We start from the raw sequence: 17,199 nt of genomic DNA, 5'->3' as shown, positions 1-17,199 counted from the left end.
CCGCCCCGCCTTCTTCCGCCGAGCTCTCCAACCCTGGTGGCTCTTTCGCCGGCAGCAGGAGGCCGGCAGGGAGGTGGGCGGCGGCGGCCGGATTCCCCAGTGAAGCCGCCAAGGCTGGAAACTTTTCGCCCCGTCCCCACGAGGGGCGATGCAGGGCAGCCGCTGCTGCCTCCTCCTCCGTCTCTTCTGGTCAGGTAGGGCAAGATCTACACAATCAGTTTCGGGGCGCACTGGAGGCGCACGCAAGCGCCTTCAGGACGCTGTCTAGATCTGCCCCAGATCACTGTTCTACTTCGGTTTGGTTCTTACTTGTGGGTACCATCTTATCTTCAGTGTTATTTAATATCTATGTAAAGCCCTTGAGAGCAGTCATTAGGTGATTTGGGCCAAGGTGTCACCAGTATGCTGATGATGTCCAGCTCACTTTGTGACATCTGAATCGGGAGAGGCCATGCACATTCTGAACTAGTGCCTGGATGCAGTTATGGCTTGGATAAGGGCTAACAAACTGAAGCTGAATCCTAATAAGGATGGGTGGGCAGTTCCACCCACCCAGTTCCCAGATGGGTGGGCAGTTCCCAGATCTGATAATTGGGGTTTTTGCTAGTTCTGCATTGGGTTGCAGGCCCTCTGAAGGAGCAGATATATAGTTTTGGGGGGATCCTGGATCCATTTCTGTTACTGGAGGCAAGGGATGCCCATCACTGTGGAATCTCGCCCTTTGGGGACCGGATGGCTCCCATGATGCCTTTGCAAGCAGGGTGGGTGGGGTTCCAACAGCCGGGAACTTTCCCTCTTTGGTGAAACTGCATTGTTCTGCAACTTCTGGCTGTAATCTACACAAATTGTGGAACAACACAGTTCTGCAAAAAGGGGAAAGTTTCCCCTGCCACTTTCTATGCACACACTCCTCACACTCTCCTTGCCAACGCCAACACCAGCAAGGCAAAGAGAGCGCAAAGGGATATGCGCACAGGAGCGGTGGGAACAGTGAGGAGGGAGTCCACTAGCTGGCCCGACTTGACCTGAGTGAATCAGGCCAGCTCACGGACATCACTGCTGTGCACACCCTTCGCGCCCTTCGCGCTCTCCTTGCCGGTGTCAGCATCAGCAAGCGGTGCATGAGGGGTGTGCGCACAGTGGCAGTGGCAGTGCCAGGAAAGAAGGAGTCCCTGTTTCAAATGCACTTGTTCACCCAGACTTTCTCTGGCTTGTAATTAATTGCAATTAATCATAAGCTGCTCCACCTTACTGCTCCTTATATTGTTTTGGATTGCTTTTGCAATTGGAATTCTTTGTAATCATTTATTTTAAATGTGATTTTAAATATTTGTATGTGAACCATTTAGGGATTTTATTATATTAAGCAGTTAATATTACTGATTATTATTATTATTATTATTATTATTATTATTATTATTATTTATATAGCACCATCATTGCTACATGTACATTGATGGTGCCATATAAATAAATCATCATCATCATCATCATCATCATCATCAATGTACATGGTGCTGTACAGAGTAAAACAGTAAATAGCAAGACCCTGCCGCATAGGTTTACATTCTAATAAAATCATAATAAAACAATAAGGAGGGGAAGAGAATGCAAACAGGCACAGGGTAGGGTAAACAGGCACTGGGTAGGGTAAAACTAACAGTATAAAGTCAGAACAAAATCAAGATTTAAAAGCTTTAGGAAAAAGAAAAGTTTTTAGCCGAGCTTTAAAAGCTGTGGTTGAACTTGTAGTTCTCAAATGTTCTGGAAGAGCGTTCCAGGCATAAGGGGCAGCAGAAGAAAATGGACGAAGCCGAGCAAGGGAAGTAGATGTTTCTTTGGGCAATCAAAATGCTGGACTGAAAGCCAATGGAAGCCTTTTCCAATATAATGCAGACAGCAATTGGATGAAAAGTAAACTTTCGATCTGAGTGATGGATGGACTACCTTAAGCCATGCTTAAGATCTGCTAGGAAGGCACCACTCATGTTACCATCTCTTGTGGATGCAAAATTAGCCCCTATGAAGAGCAGCAGGAACATCTAAGTTGTTATCCTTCTGTACTGTGAAATGCCTCCTCTGCCTTGGCATGCTCTTAAAAATGTGTTTTTTAAAAAATTAAATTTTGATGTTCTGCTTCAGCAGTGGAAACTTAGGTCAGCATTATTTGGATGCCTAGGAAGTGATGCTTCTGCCTGCAAAACCAAGTGGCAAGGATTGATTGTAACCTCACCAATACCCATGCTTGGTGGTGATATCCAACTGTCACAGAGAAAACTCAGGTCTAGGAGTAGGGTGACAATATGGACAGGACAGGGCTCCTTTAACTTTAATAGTTGTATAGGTGTCATTTGTATGCATGCAACACCTGGTGAAATTCCCTCTTCATCACAACAGTTAAACTGCAGGAGCTATACTAGAGTAACCAGATACAAAAGAGGGCAAGGCTCCTGCAGCTTTAACTGTTGTGATGAAGAGGAAGCAGTCCTATGGGAGAAGGGTGTTTAACCCTTTCTCCCACACCATTTCCCTGGTCTAAATTGTCTCCTATAGAAATTGCTATTAGCCCTGCTGGGGGAGGAGACGAAGGAGATAATTACCTGCATTGTCCCTTCCAAGGCTTTTAATAGGTGGGATGAGGCAATTTCAATCAGAAAAATGTCTCAAGGGAAAAAGTTATTATTCTTCCCCAGCACTGTTGCTCCAAGCCAGTTTATGCCTCTTGCATTTGTTTTTTACCTTTAAAAAAAACCCTAGGCGAGGGAAATGATTGTCCCCTCCAAGGCTCTGAATATGTAGGATGAGGCAATTTTGATCAGTAAAATGGCTCAGGGGAGAGGGTTAATAAACCTCTTCCCCAGCAATGCTGTCCTGAGCCAGTTTATGCCTCTTGCATCTGTTTTTTAGCTTTTCAAAAGACCCTAAGCAAGCGTGTGATGGACCTCCTGCATCCCATGTCACTTGGCCCAAATACTATGTAGTACTAACACATGAGCGGATGACAATGAAGAGGTTATTTGGCCCATGCAAGGCGTGAGTGCCGGAAGGATTACACCAACTGTACAGTTAACCCATTTTGCATTTGCGTGCCTGGCCCTGAAAGATGTTTTAGGTAAATGCTGTGGAGTGGGTGTTGTTTATAGCAAAGTCAGAGCCTATAAAACATGGTTTTATAAGGAAGTAAACTGAAAGTCCCACATTGTTCCCGTGTATGACAGTGTGTAAATTACAATTCTCCTGACCTTCGCCAAACAGAGTGACAAGAGGGTGTGGGAGAAGAATGAGAGCGAGAAAGGAATTAGTGGAGTCAACTGAGTGAAATGGCAACAAGGTGGAAATAAGGGAGCAAAGTTTTTCTGTGTTCCAGATCCATTTGTCTGATGCTTTGCAACTTGAACTACAATTAAAGTGGTCCTAACCACTGGGCATTAGGTCTAATAAGTCCTGGAGAAGGTGAGCCCAGACCGCTTGCCCTGCGGCCCAGCTTTTGCACCTGTCCTGGAGCTGAAATCAGCAATATGCTGCTGACTTGTCTGATCATAAAAATCGCCCAAGTTGAATAGAGGGGAAGAAAAGAAAGACAGAAGAAGCTGAGCAGAGCAGTATGCACTAGTGGGTGAGATGATTAAAGATTAACCCCCCTTGCCTCCTGCCTCCACCCCCTCTGGGTAGTATAGGCCTTGAAGCTCGGCAAATCCTTTCAGAGAAATATTTGAAATAAAGGCCAACAGATAGGGGACGCCGGCAAAATCTGTCAGAGAGGTTGAGGGGCCAATAACCTCTGGCTGCAGAATCACTGCAATCTGGCCCGTGTTTGCTGATGATAATGCGCCTTTCCAAAGCCCTGATAGACATGGAGATGGCAGATTATAGTGCAGCTTTAGACCCAGCATACACCACCCTGGAGTTTGAGAACATGCAAGTCCTGGCCATAGGCAACGGTAAGTTTAACTTGGAACTTTGCTCTTCTCTATTAAAGTTTGTGGGCTGGCAGGAGGGAGAGACAGCCAGAATTCAGAGGTGCATCTGCAGACAGGCAGTGGCAGCAGGCAGACGGGGTGAAGGCTTCATTATTTGTTTCTCTCTTTCCCTGACCTGAAGCAACTTTTTTCCTGGCAGCGGAGAGGTCCTTCTGCTCTAGACTCAAACCTCTTACATGTTTATATGGCAAGTTTTTGTTTGAACGATATTCTACTGGGCTTTGACTGGATGTCACTTGCAGGGATAGGTGCTGTTCAGAAATCTAAACGGTAATTCAAGTTTTTCTCTCATGCTACGCATCTGGCTGTAGAAGCTTGGAACTGTGGCCGATGGAGTGAATGTAAGGGGAAAGGAAGAATGTGTAGATCTGGCTGATTGTCTCTTGAAGAGAGGGTTTTGAAAGGATGAGATGAGAAAGATTGCTTATGGAGACTTCTGCAGTACAAGGGCCCATTAGGAACAGACATTCCTAAGAAATTTCATCAAGTTTTCAGTGCATTATAACACTGGAGACGTCAATCTTGCATATTGTGACTTAATTCTGAGTAAAAATACATAGGATTGGGCTTTGTATTATTAAGTATCCCACTGTGTGGTTATTTCACACAATAATGTTTAACATTTTATATCTATCTAGTGCTGTTTGAGAGCCTAAAGAGCATTGCATGCGTTATGTCTATAATCCTAACAGCAACCCCTGTAGTGTAGGCCCAAATTATTATCTCAATGTTATTGATTGCAGGGAAGGGAAGGCTGGGTTGAAGCCAATAGAAGTCCCAAGTAGTGATTTTGTGGCTGAGGGAAGATTTAAAGCAGAACCATCCTGCCACACAGATCAAAGATTTGGATGTACACCGCACCAATTCTCAGATTACTTCACCCAGTTTGTAGGCAGCACTGGGGAGGCTGTTTGAGGTGGTCACATTTTAGGTGGCAAAGTACACCCTGCCTGATTGAAAATATGCATGGAGAACGTAGTCAAAAAGAAACCCACCTTTTCAACCGCAAATAGGTTCAGCGTGTTTTGTAGCAGCCTTCCCCACCCTGGTGCCCTCCAGATGGGTTTGACTGCAACTCCCATCATCCCCAGCCCCTCAAGCCCAGTGACCTGCTGGCTGGGGTGATGGGAGTTGTAGTCCAACAAATTTGGAGGCTGCCAGGTTTGGGAAGGTTGTGCTGTAGCAAAGAAAAGCAGACACACATCGCAGGCTATCATTTTTGCTTCCTTGGTCTTTTTTTGCCCTCAAGAGTTGTTTTACGTTATTCCACTGTTGAATCTTCTGGAGACTAATTTCTGTTCACGAGATCAAAGCACATTACCTCAGGTCCTCTGAAGAGCAGGCTAATGAAAAATCTTAGTGCAGTTCAGAAGCATATTTTACATTCATTCTGTAATTTTGAAGGGTCTATTTTATATGTAGTCGGGCTTTTATAAGCTGATATCTTATAACTGAAACTTCAAACTCTCCACCTCTAACTAAGTAAGCACAAATTCTGACCAAAGATACAGTTCTCTTCTATAGTACGTGTATAGAATATTTATCTAATTATGGTGTCATGCTTGATTCATAGCTTTAGTTTGGTTAGCATAACACTTATCTGCCTTACTTTGGGACTAAATCCAGCAACGTTGCTAGTATGTACTGAAATTCAAAACGTTTTAGTATTGAGGGAATGCCATGTGGTGAAACAAGAAAAATATACTCATTTAAAACTATATTTTTATGAAGTAATTCTGGGTTTGTGTATTTCAAAACACCTTTTGGTAGGGTATATCACCAGCTTGACTTGCTTAATGCTACATTACATAGGGCTGGCCCAAGAGATTTTACTGTTTGAGGCAAAGGAACAGATGGCAACTCCCCCATTCCATATACAAAAGCTGAATTAACAGCTGAATTTTACTTCATCACTACTGTCCTCCTGAGGGCAGAAGGCTAGTTAGGTGGCCCGGGCCTCATGGTACACACAGCTCTGACTACTTCTGGCCCTCAGCATCTACTGCCTGAGGCAGCTGCCTCATTTTATTTAATGGTAGGGCCGGCCCTGGCTTATCTACAGTTCAAGTGTTAAATCCTGTCATAGCTGTCGAACATAAAACTCTGAAAGTTGTTGTTCTTTGGAAAGACGAAGGAATTCTCTCTCAGCCATCTTTCAAAACTGGAGAGTGCAGTGTTTGGGATTTAGATGTAGTAATGTCTAGAGTAGACTAACTTTACATCTCATTGAATTCAGTGGGTCTACTCTAAGCATGACTAAATCTCAATCCAATCCATCATCATTACCACCTCCCTCATCTCCCAGTAGAAAGGTTTGGACTTGCCAGAGATCATGGGTAGGTCTCCCCACCCCATTACATCAATCTATGGGCCAATTATCATTATCAAGGCTTTGGGCCTATCATGTGATAAGCCCGCTTATTTTTTTAAAAAATAATAATACTTGGCTTTCAGCAACACACCATTAAAAATACAGAGAACTTAATAGAAATCATAAATGATAGTACCCGAGCAATGAAAAGATAGTCAAACCAAGCAAAAATGGGCTAGGTGGCAACACAATCACCCTAGACATCTTTTGGAGTTCAAAAGGGGGGATATAATTATTTTGAATACGTAATTAATAATAAACCATAACCTTGCAATATCATCTAATCCTATTTTCTTAATCCATTATATCTTGTACTCCCTCTTTCTCAAATACCTAATGGAGATAATTCTTCTCAGCTACGCAGAATGGCACAATGGTGCATGCCTCCCTGTTACAGGGGGACATCTTTCCCCTCAGTTATTGCATATTTGATTGTCATGAGCTGTTTCAAGCCCATAGCCCATACACTCTAATGTAAAAGGTAATGAACAGTGTCTCCAAATTCTCAGGTGTCTGAGCCATTTTTAAACACTCCTGCTGAAAATCAGCACAGTAATGACTACATGTGAAATTATGCAATCCTGGAGAAGTTCCAACTCAAGCAATTCCATTTTATCCATCATTTTATACTCTTTTTTTTTTTTTTTTTAAATCACATTACTGATGTGGGTTTTCTGGAAATTTTGGAATAGGGAATTTCTGGAAAAAATCCTATGCAAATTAGATTAATTTGCAAAGGGTAATTTTGGAAATTTTTCTAGGGAAAAAATCCTATGTATATTAGGGGAATTTGCATAGGGGGATTTGGAGTGGAAAAGTTTGAGTTTTCATTGGAAAAGGTTTCTGATGCCCTAGAGAGTGATCTCGTTTATCATGTTTACTTTTCTTGTATTTAGTAAACAAAGCTAAAAGAAAAAAGAAAAAAAGTGCCCTAAGCTATTTTTTGGTCTCAATACACCAAAAGTATTTGACCTAAACTATTTCTTCAAATAACACTCAGGCACACATGAGACTTAAATGTTATATTATGTAGAAATTGCATTGCATTACAGTTGTTTTGGAATTTTTAAAGACAATAGCATGTACTTCTCTTCCAATTTTTCAATTTAAGAAAAAAAACCAAAGGTGCTGAAAACTGTTGTGATACTAACAGATTTTAGTATCCCAAAGAACTGTGCATAATATGATGACAACCCACTCATCTATTTCAACATACAACTTGTGTGTTCATTAAAAACCAATACAATGCATAACCATTCCTGATTAAGTTCTTGTCATTTTTATTTCCTCCTTACTATTTACAAATCAATGATTCTTGCATACTTGCTAGGGGTAATCATCTGAAAATATTAATTATTAACTTTGAAACTGCCAAGTTTGCCGAATATTGTATTTGCAATTGGCATCAATTTATTGTTCCTAATGAAGTTATGAAATGAAAAAAATTCAACTGAAAAATAAAGAACAGAAAATTTTCCATTCCACATCACTGCTTCACACATTGCTTTACACACCCTCTTTTTTATTGAATAGTTCATTTTACCTTCTGTCCTATGCTTCTATTAAATAGGTACCATGCTCAGCACCCAAATAATTTCTGCCAGTCACAACCACTAACACATTCCTTTGTTATTAATATTGCTCCTAATTTTCATTTATTTATTTATTTATTTATTTATTTCTATACCGCCCAATAGCCAAAGCTCTCTGGGCGGTTTACAAAAATTAAAACCATGAAAAGCATAATAAAACAACCAACAATTTAAAAACACAAATACAAAATACAATATAAAAAGCACGACCAGGATAAAACCACACAGCAAAATTTGATATAGGTTAAAATATAAAATTAAAACAGCAGAGTTTTATACTTACATTTTCTATAATCCTATGTTCCATTATTCTTACATTTTCTATAATCCTATGTTCCTCTTATGTTCTATAATCCTATTGTCCCTAATTTAGTATTGCAACCTGGTAGTAAATAACGAAGTGGGATGAGTAAAGCAAAAGTAATGTTCTAAGGTCTGTGTACAGCCGGTGGCTTTCCATACAAAAAGCGGCAGTAATAAAGTGAGTTTATATTATGCGTGTTCCTTTTTGTTTCTGTCCTACCATAGTCTCTGATCAGACGTTGGCAGGTTTCTGTAAAGAAACTTGGATGTGGTAACCAGCACCAGTGCAAAGCATAGTATCTTGACACTGGGTATGGCCTTTGCAGGCACCTGTTGGAAAGAGACTGTAGTGAGCAATTCAGGTTGCTTCCAGATGAGACTTTTATTGTGCAACCTCCCTGAGCCATTCACAGAATTTTACCAGCAAGGGGAGGGGAGGAGGCCCAGATATCGCCACCTTCCACTTGTAACCCTACCATGTTTTCCAATTGCTTCTTCTGTCTTCTTTCCACAAAAGAAGAATCTGTTAAGAAGGAAAAGATGGAATGGCTGCACAGTGTCTTTTTATCGGCAGCATTAGGACGAGCATTTTATTGCATGCTCATTACTGAGTACTCGTGGATTTTCGCAGGTCCTATTCATGACGTCGTTCGCCTCCTGCCCCTTCTAGCCTTCTTCCCATGATAAAAAAAAAGAACCCAGTAAATCCAAATTCTTTTTAGAGACGGAAGTTGCCGCTTTCTCCTGCTGCATGCAGGAGAAGCGACATGATGAAAAGGCTCCCCTGAATGGGCCACGGGCACGTTGTTTACTTCCTCTTTCCTTTCTCTGAGGAAGTATTGAGCTACAAAAGCGTGGGCGGAGAGGCGATGGTAGGGAAGCGTGATTCCCCCCACCCCCGTCTGATGGAGCTCTATTAATTGTCTGTGTGGATGCGCCCTATCTTTCCCTCTTAGCATTAGCATTTCCCTCTTAGCACCAACAGCAAGTGAACAAGCTTCTTTGCTTCCTTCTGAAGCTTCCTCAGTGGCAACGTCAGAAAAAAAAATCTGGTGGGTGGGGGAAACACAGAAGGAGCAAAGTGTACTTCTTAGATGAGCAAGATGTGTTCCATATGTTCAGATCTCTGAAAGAAAAACACAACAGAAGAGGAAAACAATTTTAACTTTGGAAAAAATTAATTTGTGGTTAGAATTTCTTTTCATTGTTGTTAATTAAATGTATGTTTTGCTTCCCACAAAAAAAGCAGCCTCGAAGTGATTTTTGTACACAAATGCAGAAATCTATTTATTAATATCACAGAAAAAGCAGTATCAATATAAACTATAATCAGTACAATAATACAAATCAAAATCAACACAATTAAAACATAATCTAAAATCAATGCAATGCGAAAGTGTTCATGAAACCTCTCCCCTTCCCACTCCAATTAACACCACAAAATCACCCCGTAACAATTAGGCCTTAATTAATGTTAAAACCTTTTGGGCAAGAAAAAAAAACACAGCATAGTGAAGCAGTGATCTCAATAGGAAGACATCTGGTAGGTTGTACTGCCATACAACAAACCCTTTATCTTTTGTGTTACCCGTATTATTTGATTATTTGGTGCAATTAATTGTTTAGTGGCTTGAGAGACCTGATATAATGGAGCTGGTGGCCATCAGGTTCCTGTTTTGCCAAACCCTTACCTCTCTGTTCCCTGCCATCTTCCCTTGCAACTTCATTATCCTTCCTTTTTCTGTTGGAGATGTTTGCTGGGGAGTGGATGTAAAATTGCATACAGTGGGGAGGGAAACAGGCACACATCCTTTTGACTATTTTTTAAATGCGGTGATAAATTACACCACATGCCCACCACTGCCACCAGCAAGGCTATTTCCCCTTTCCATTCCATGGGACAAGCTATACTATTGATGCTGGATTGCAGGAGCTCCAGTACATTACTGAAAGAGGAAAAAATGGGATTTTGAATCCTCTAGAAAGACCACAAAGTGTCATCAAGAGAAAAATGTCTGGACATTTCCAGATTAGGCCTTTATGGCAATATCACACTGCCTCATTCACAGAAGATTATGCAGGGTCCAGACAACATAGGCAGGATCTTCACTACTGCTTTATAATAGTATAAAGTGTTATAAAAACAGACGCAAGAAGCATAAACACTATGAAAGCGGCATATGGCATGTGTCATGGGCGCCAACAGTTGTCAGTGTACTTCAATACCACTATAAAGCAGTAGTGTAGATCCTGCCTCCATATACCACTTCCATAGTGCTATATCCTGCTTGGTGTAGATCTGACTATAGTCTTTTTATGACTCTCCTGTGTTTTCTTACTGCTTCTTCTGTCTTTTTCCTTACTGCGGATAATCAGTTAAAGGGGAAAAAGTCGGAATTGCTGCACAATGCCTTCTGATTGGTAATGCTTTGAGCTCTGGGTCTAGAATTGGCTTAGCAAGTACGTGGGGACAGCCAACCCAAACCCAATGAAAAAAGAAAGTGAAGGGTATTGCTTAGTGAATGGGTGCGCTATTAGTATGTGAATGGTAATATCAGAGCTTCTTCTCATGAATGATTTATAGCACGCTTGTGACTGGCTAGTTATGGATGTTCGTGGGTCATTTTGACGCCACTGTGTTCCTTCTGCATGTCTCCCTCTTTTCTCCTGCTCATTCCGCCATTTTTTTATTATAAAATAAATCCTCATTAAACACGACTTTTCCAGGCTGTAGCGATATTTGTTGCTATTTCCCACTGTGTGCAGAAGATGTTTCGCTATAAAACGCCCTCTAGAGGGCACTGTCCCACTATACTGAATGGGCCATGTGATTGCTGCGTTCCTCCCCTTTCTTGCCCACGTGATTTGGCTCGTTCCTATTGTGGAAGAGAGGCAGGAAGTAAGAGCAACGATAAGGAGATGCAATTTTCCCCCGTCTGAAAACCTCCTCAGTGTACATAGAGGTTTCCAGTATTAAAAAGCACGTATAAATCTAAGAACTGTCCAAGCTAACAATTTAAGAAAGACAATAGATGGACTGGAGGGAAGCGGAGAAGGACAGAGGCAAAAGTAAGAAAATTAATATGAAATGTTCAGCCTGTAGGAACGTATGGATTTAATGCTTACAATTTTTTCTATTATGTTTTTTCTTGAATTGTCATCTCTTCCCTCCCCTTAGATATTTATATCTGAACTTTTATTGAAAGGTTATAAGAACATTTTTATTGTTAGATAATTTTTGTTTGGCTGGTTGTCTGATGTTACCGAATTTATTTTGGTGTTACTCTTAGCCATTATGAGCTTTGCTTTATAAGAAAAGTGGGGTACAAACATTGATGAAAATGAATCATACATGCCAATAGTGAACTCATTCTCCAGGTGTCAATCCTTATGTAGCCAAAAATGGCTCCATCCGTGCACAGGAGGGAGGAATCAGCAGGCCTGGGGAAACCCCAAGGTTTGAAGAAGTATGTATGTATTAAAAACCGTTAGAAAAAAAAATCTGAATCAGTCGATATGCAGGCAATGTGAATGCTACAGCACTTCAAAAATGAAACAAACGACACAAGTAGCACGTTCAGTTTATAAATTTTTATCGATTTAAACATTTTAAATAGTCTGAAATTTAAAATTTTCTAGGTTTAATTTTTTAAGGCAACACACACACACACACACACACACACACACACACACACACACAGCCGATTTTACAATGGGAAATGTTTTGGTATAAAACTCCAGCTTCAAATCATAAGAGGAGGGAGAAAAATCCCAAACCAGTCCACTGAGGGCTGAGCACGCTCTGTAGTCATGAAATTCTTAGTATCTGTTGGAGGGATGGATAACTGGGATGGTGGTGATGGGGATGGAATGAGGTATCCTGCAAAAGGACATGGCTGACTGACTAGAACCCTGAACACTTTGTGTTTGTTCATTCCTTTATGTAAAGCATTTTTAGCATTTTTATCTTGCTCTTCAGGCTCCTACAGCAGCTGACATGAGATAAATATAACAAGCAAGACAGGTGCTACCCACAGGTTTGCAATCTAAAAGACGACACAAAAAGAAAAAAAAGGAATAGTGAGAAGGGGAAGCAAACTCAGGCACCAGCTCTTAAAGTTACAAAGTTTCCATCTCTTCCTCTGTTGCAGCCTGATGGATTGCTTGAAATTTTTGTAAATTGCCTTGTAAACTTCAGGAAGGTGATACAGAAATACAACAACAATAACAATTAGTAAATGACTGGCTAGGGAGAAGCTCAATGAAGCTGGGCACCCCATCTCCCTCTTACAGCTGTTCCATTGATTGTGTAAGGCTGCTATCATCGTATCATTGGGATTTACTTCTGCGTAGCTACTCATAAAGACTGCAATATTAAACTATCTTATCTAGGGCTGTGCTCCGCTTCTCTTCGGGTCGGAGAAGCGGAAGCGGATCGGGGTGCTTCGCCTCCCCTTAAGGCGGAGGCGAAGAGGATCGGGGGGTGCCTTACCTGGCACTGCCTCCGCCCGTGCAGCAATGGCGGCAGAGCCAGGTAAGGGGGCAGGTGGGAGGGCGGTCTTACCTGGTCCGTTGCGGCCTGTTGCCAGCTTCACTTCAGCTCGTGGCTCAACCCGGAAGTGTAGGGTTGAACCGCGGGCTGAAGTGAAGCTGGTGATGGGCCGTGACGGATGCAGGTAAGGGGGGAGGAAGGAGGGGGGCCTTACCTGGCAGCAGCGGTGCAGTCCATGTGACGACGGAGCCCGGTAAGGGGGCAGCGAGGATTCAAACCGGAAGACCAGGCCACGACTGCGGCCTGGTCTTCCTGTTTGAGTCCTTGGGCTCAGTTGAAGCAGTTGCTAGAACGCGATGGACGCAGGTAAGGGGGGAAGAAGGAGGGGGCCTTACCTGGCGCCGCCGCAGTCTGTGCGGTGACAGCGACGGAGCCAGGTAAGGGGGCAGGGGGGAAGGGTCTTACCTGTGTCTGTCGCGTTCCGGCTGTAGCTTCAACTGAGCCCGAGGATTCAAACTGGAAGACCAGGCTGCAGTCGTGGCCTGGTCTTCCGGTTTGAATCCTCGCTGCCCCCTTACCTGGCTCCGTTGCTGCATGAACTGTGCCGCCACTGCCAGGTAAGACCCCCTCCCTCCTCCCCCCTTACCTGCATCCGTTGCGGCCCATCACCAGTTTCACTTCAGCGGCGGCGCAGTCCATGCGGCGACAGAGCCAGGTAAGGGGGCAGCGAGGATTCAAACCGGAAGACCAGGCCACGACTGCGGCCTGGTCTTCCTGTTTGAGTCCTCGGACTCAGTTGAAGCAGCTGCCGGAACACGACGGACGCAGGTAAGGGGGGAGGAGGGAGGGGGCCTTACCTGGCACCATGCCCGCCGCTGCGGAGCTCCAATTCGGAGCTGGACCTCCAGAGCGGACCATAGGCAAATCGATGCGGGGTGGATCGGGTGTGGAGCAGATTGGGATGTCCGTGCACAGTCCTAATCTCTTCCTATCTCGTGCATATACTTGGCCTTCATTTTGATTTCATATAATTCAGGAGTATAAGAGGAACATTTTTCATGTAGAATAATAGCATGACAGGCACCAAGGCAAAACAGAGGGCTGGAGAAGTGGAAGAGGGTGGGGTGAGAGACGGGGAAGTTAGGAAGAGGAGAAGCATTTGACATTGTGGTTGTGGTTGTTAATCAGTATTGACACCTAGGCCTGTCTATATGCTCTAGAAGCCCCAAGGTGACTCCGCAGTGGTGCTGCATCAATTATACGACGGGGCAGCCACCGTGGAGCCACCTCGGGGCTTTTCAGAGAAGCTGCAGGGGTGGAGCAAGGCAAACACAGCCCTTTGGCAGTCTAACCTTGCTCCATCCTCGATGCGGAGGCGTGGCCAGGTGGATGGCAACCCCTGATTGGTTGCTGTCTGCCTAGGTAAAGGGCAGGGGGCAGACCCAGCCAACAGAAACCGCACACTTTCTCGGAGCATCGGGATTAGCCACTGCCACCTCAACACAGCAAAAGTGGAGGGGGTGGGGAGGTTGCTTATCACGGCAGCAACCCACTGCCATATAGGTAGCCACCCCTACCCCCCGAAAGTGACTGGCTGATTGACTCTGGCTGTGGTGTGATGAAGTTTGGCTGTGGTGTGATGAAGTTCAGTTAGACCCAACAAGAGAAATCTATATACAGATACCCTGGCTGGATTGGATCTCTGCATATAACAGTATGCTGCACCCAGAGACCACCTGGCTCCTTGCCTACCACCAGCAATCAGGTTTCTGCATGTAGCTCCTGTTCCTGGGAGTTATGCACACAACATGCAACACACTGACATCCTAGACAGAATGTGGATGCACCTGCAGACAGTCACAGGCCCTTTCTGCTTTCCCCCCAGAATCATCCCTGGATCGTCCCTGTGCGTACAAATGACACACAGAGGATCCCGGGAGCAGGCAGGGACAATTCCTTCATTTCCCCGGGATTTCTGGGACCGCTTTTATCCTGGTTTTACCCGCAATCCCGGGATGATTCCGAGGGCCGTGGGTGGTGTGGGCGCCCATCCTGGCTTCTTCCCTCCTCCCCACGAGTAGCGGGGGTCAGCAAAGGGAAGGAGTCAGGATGGGGGAGTCCAGGGATATTGGTGGTAGGGTGGGGAGCGGGGCTTTTGGTTTGTTTTTTCACTTTTTCGTTGGAGCTTTTTTTTAAAAAAAAATGGCAACTGCTATGGGTGTGATGTCCCTCTTCACTTCCGGGACTTTGCGCAGCCGTCTGGATGCAGGGCGCAATTCTGGAAGCTGGAAATCCTGGGATTGTCTCCCCTGGGTCCCTCTACACCTTTAGGTGTAGAAAGGGCAATAGTCTCCATCAAGTTAGCTGTGATATAAGCCCCATGATAGTAGTAAGTTATGATTGCCTTATGTTCCATTGCTTTCAGTTGGACTTCTAGGCCTTGATATGGTTTTGCTTTCCTGCATTTGATACTGTACCTTGATGACATGTGACTGGTTGCCAGGTTCTTAATAATGTTCCAGTAAAGGAAATGCTTACTCCATCAACACGCACAATTATGCTGATAAGGTGACCGGGGTGGCTGAGGATATCTTGTTGTAGTTTGCACTTTCTTGAATCCTTCTTGTTCCTCCCGCAGACCAAATCCATGTCCTTTTTACTCTATCATGTTAACTTCCCCCAATTTTCCGAGCGGTGAGTTTTCAGGGGTGCAGCAGTTGCCCTGGCTTGGTTTCTTTTGGAAGGAGACCACTGGAGGTTTACGGGCCTTTTGTAATACTTGTGTCTATTGACTGATCTCTTCTGGCAGGCCTACCTGGTCGAATTTTATAATATCTGGCTGTTATTTTAATAATGTATTAGTTTTATATGTTTTTAATCAGTTTTATGTATTTTATAGTATTTTTGTATTTGATGTTGTTCCCTGCCTTGATCCAGAGGGTGAGGCGCATAAGAAATAAATTATTATTATTATTATTATTATTATTATTATTATTATTATTATTTACAAATACACAGCTTGAGCATAGGTAGAGTATAACAGCTTAAACCACTCCAATGGATGCCCCAAAGTTCACTGCTCCCCCATTGGATTTTGGGGTGCAACCAGTACTTTCTGAGCTCCCCAAAGTCCCCAGTTCTGTCTTCCCTCAGACTGACTCAGAGGGTGTCTTTATGCTCTATTAACCCTGTAGCGCGGTGGCACTGCATTGTTTATATGACACATCTGCCATCTCGCAGCCGCATCAGGTTTTTACTCTGAAACTGTGCTTTTTCGCAGTGTCCTTTTACCACTATCTTTTTAGTTGCTCCGAGGTCACCACGTTGTTTCTCAGTTTGTTAATGGTGGCTTCGGTTCGAGTTAAGCCACTGGGCATTGGAGGAGGATGCAAGTCCAGGGTTAACACACACCACAAATCTAATAAAACTAGCTGGGGCAGGGGGAGAAAAAGGCTCTGATTCCTAGAAGTAAGGAAGTAAGAGGTGCAGAGGCTGAAAGAACTGGGCATGTTTAGCCTGGAGAAGATTGAGAGAAGACATGATAGCACTCTTCAAATACTTGAAAAGTTGTCACACAGAGGAGGACCACGATCTCTTCTCAATCATCCCAGAGTGCAGGACACGGAATAATGGGCTCAAGTTACAGGAAGCCAGATTCCGGCTGGACATCAGGAAAAACTTCCTGACTGTTAAAGCAGTATGACAATGGAACCAATGACCTCAGGAGGTCGTGGGCTTTCCCACACCAGAGCCATTCAAGTGGCAGCTGGACAACCATCTGTCAGGTATGTTTTAAGGTGGATTCCTGCATTGAGCAGGGGGTTGGACTCAGTGGCCTTATAGGCCCCTTCCAACTCTACTATTCTATAATTTTAGGGTGGTGGAAGGGGAACGAAGAGAGGTTTGGTGTTGCAGCACAACTGGCGTTTGCTCCTATTTCATTGTTTAGTTTTGCCTGCTTTTCCCTTCTCTTCCCAGCACTTCAATTGCACTCCAAATGGACTGAATACACCATGCTTTTCAGCCTAAACAGGGCCCGTAAGGTGGCTTACAGTATAAAACCATTAAAATTTCTCTAAAATTTAATTTTCAAAAGACCAACTACAATAATGTCAAATCCACCCTCCCACCAAAATAATGGTCAATATACACATAATGACCCTGTTCAAACAACATGCTAAGCCACGGTAGTTAAGCATTTTGAGCTAAACAGTATGGCTTAGTGTGTTGTGTGAACAATTCTAACCATACAGCTTTATCACACCAGCGTTATACTGTACAATCACTGCGAATTGCATTCAAAGGACTCAGAAGTTTTCCACCTTATAATCTGCTTTGATTGTGAAGTACCGCCATGCATCCTGCCTTAATTGTGCAATAAAGCAAAAAAATTTGCTGTATTTAGCCCCTGCTTTTTGAGTGTATCTTCCGAGCCGCTGCTGGGGTGCAGGAGCAGGATTT

At 43.6% G+C, this 17,199-nt stretch overlaps 1 protein-coding gene across 2 annotated transcripts in view; it reads left to right on the top strand.

Moving 5' to 3' along the window:
- HNF4A (hepatocyte nuclear factor 4 alpha) overlaps positions 1-17,199 on the top strand; it is a 106,160-nt gene that overhangs the window by 63,230 nt on the left and 25,731 nt on the right. Inside the window, exon 1 of one of the 2 annotated variants that reach the window (XM_063145856.1) lies at positions 3,745-3,941. The exons of the other annotated variant lie outside the window; for it this stretch is intronic. Within the exon in view, the coding sequence (XP_063001926.1) occupies positions 3,821-3,941 (121 nt within the window). The 5' untranslated portion in view covers positions 3,745-3,820. Of the gene's footprint in view, positions 1-3,744; positions 3,942-17,199 lie in introns of those variants that run through there. 2 annotated transcript variants of the gene reach the window in all.

The sequence above is a fragment of the Elgaria multicarinata genome, chromosome 1, assembly GCF_023053635.1.
Source record: "Elgaria multicarinata webbii isolate HBS135686 ecotype San Diego chromosome 1, rElgMul1.1.pri, whole genome shotgun sequence".
NCBI classification, from domain to species: Eukaryota; Metazoa; Chordata; class Lepidosauria; order Squamata; family Anguidae; genus Elgaria; species Elgaria multicarinata.
Note: the sequence above shows the minus strand (reverse complement) of the source record. Positions and strands in the feature narration are given on the sequence as shown.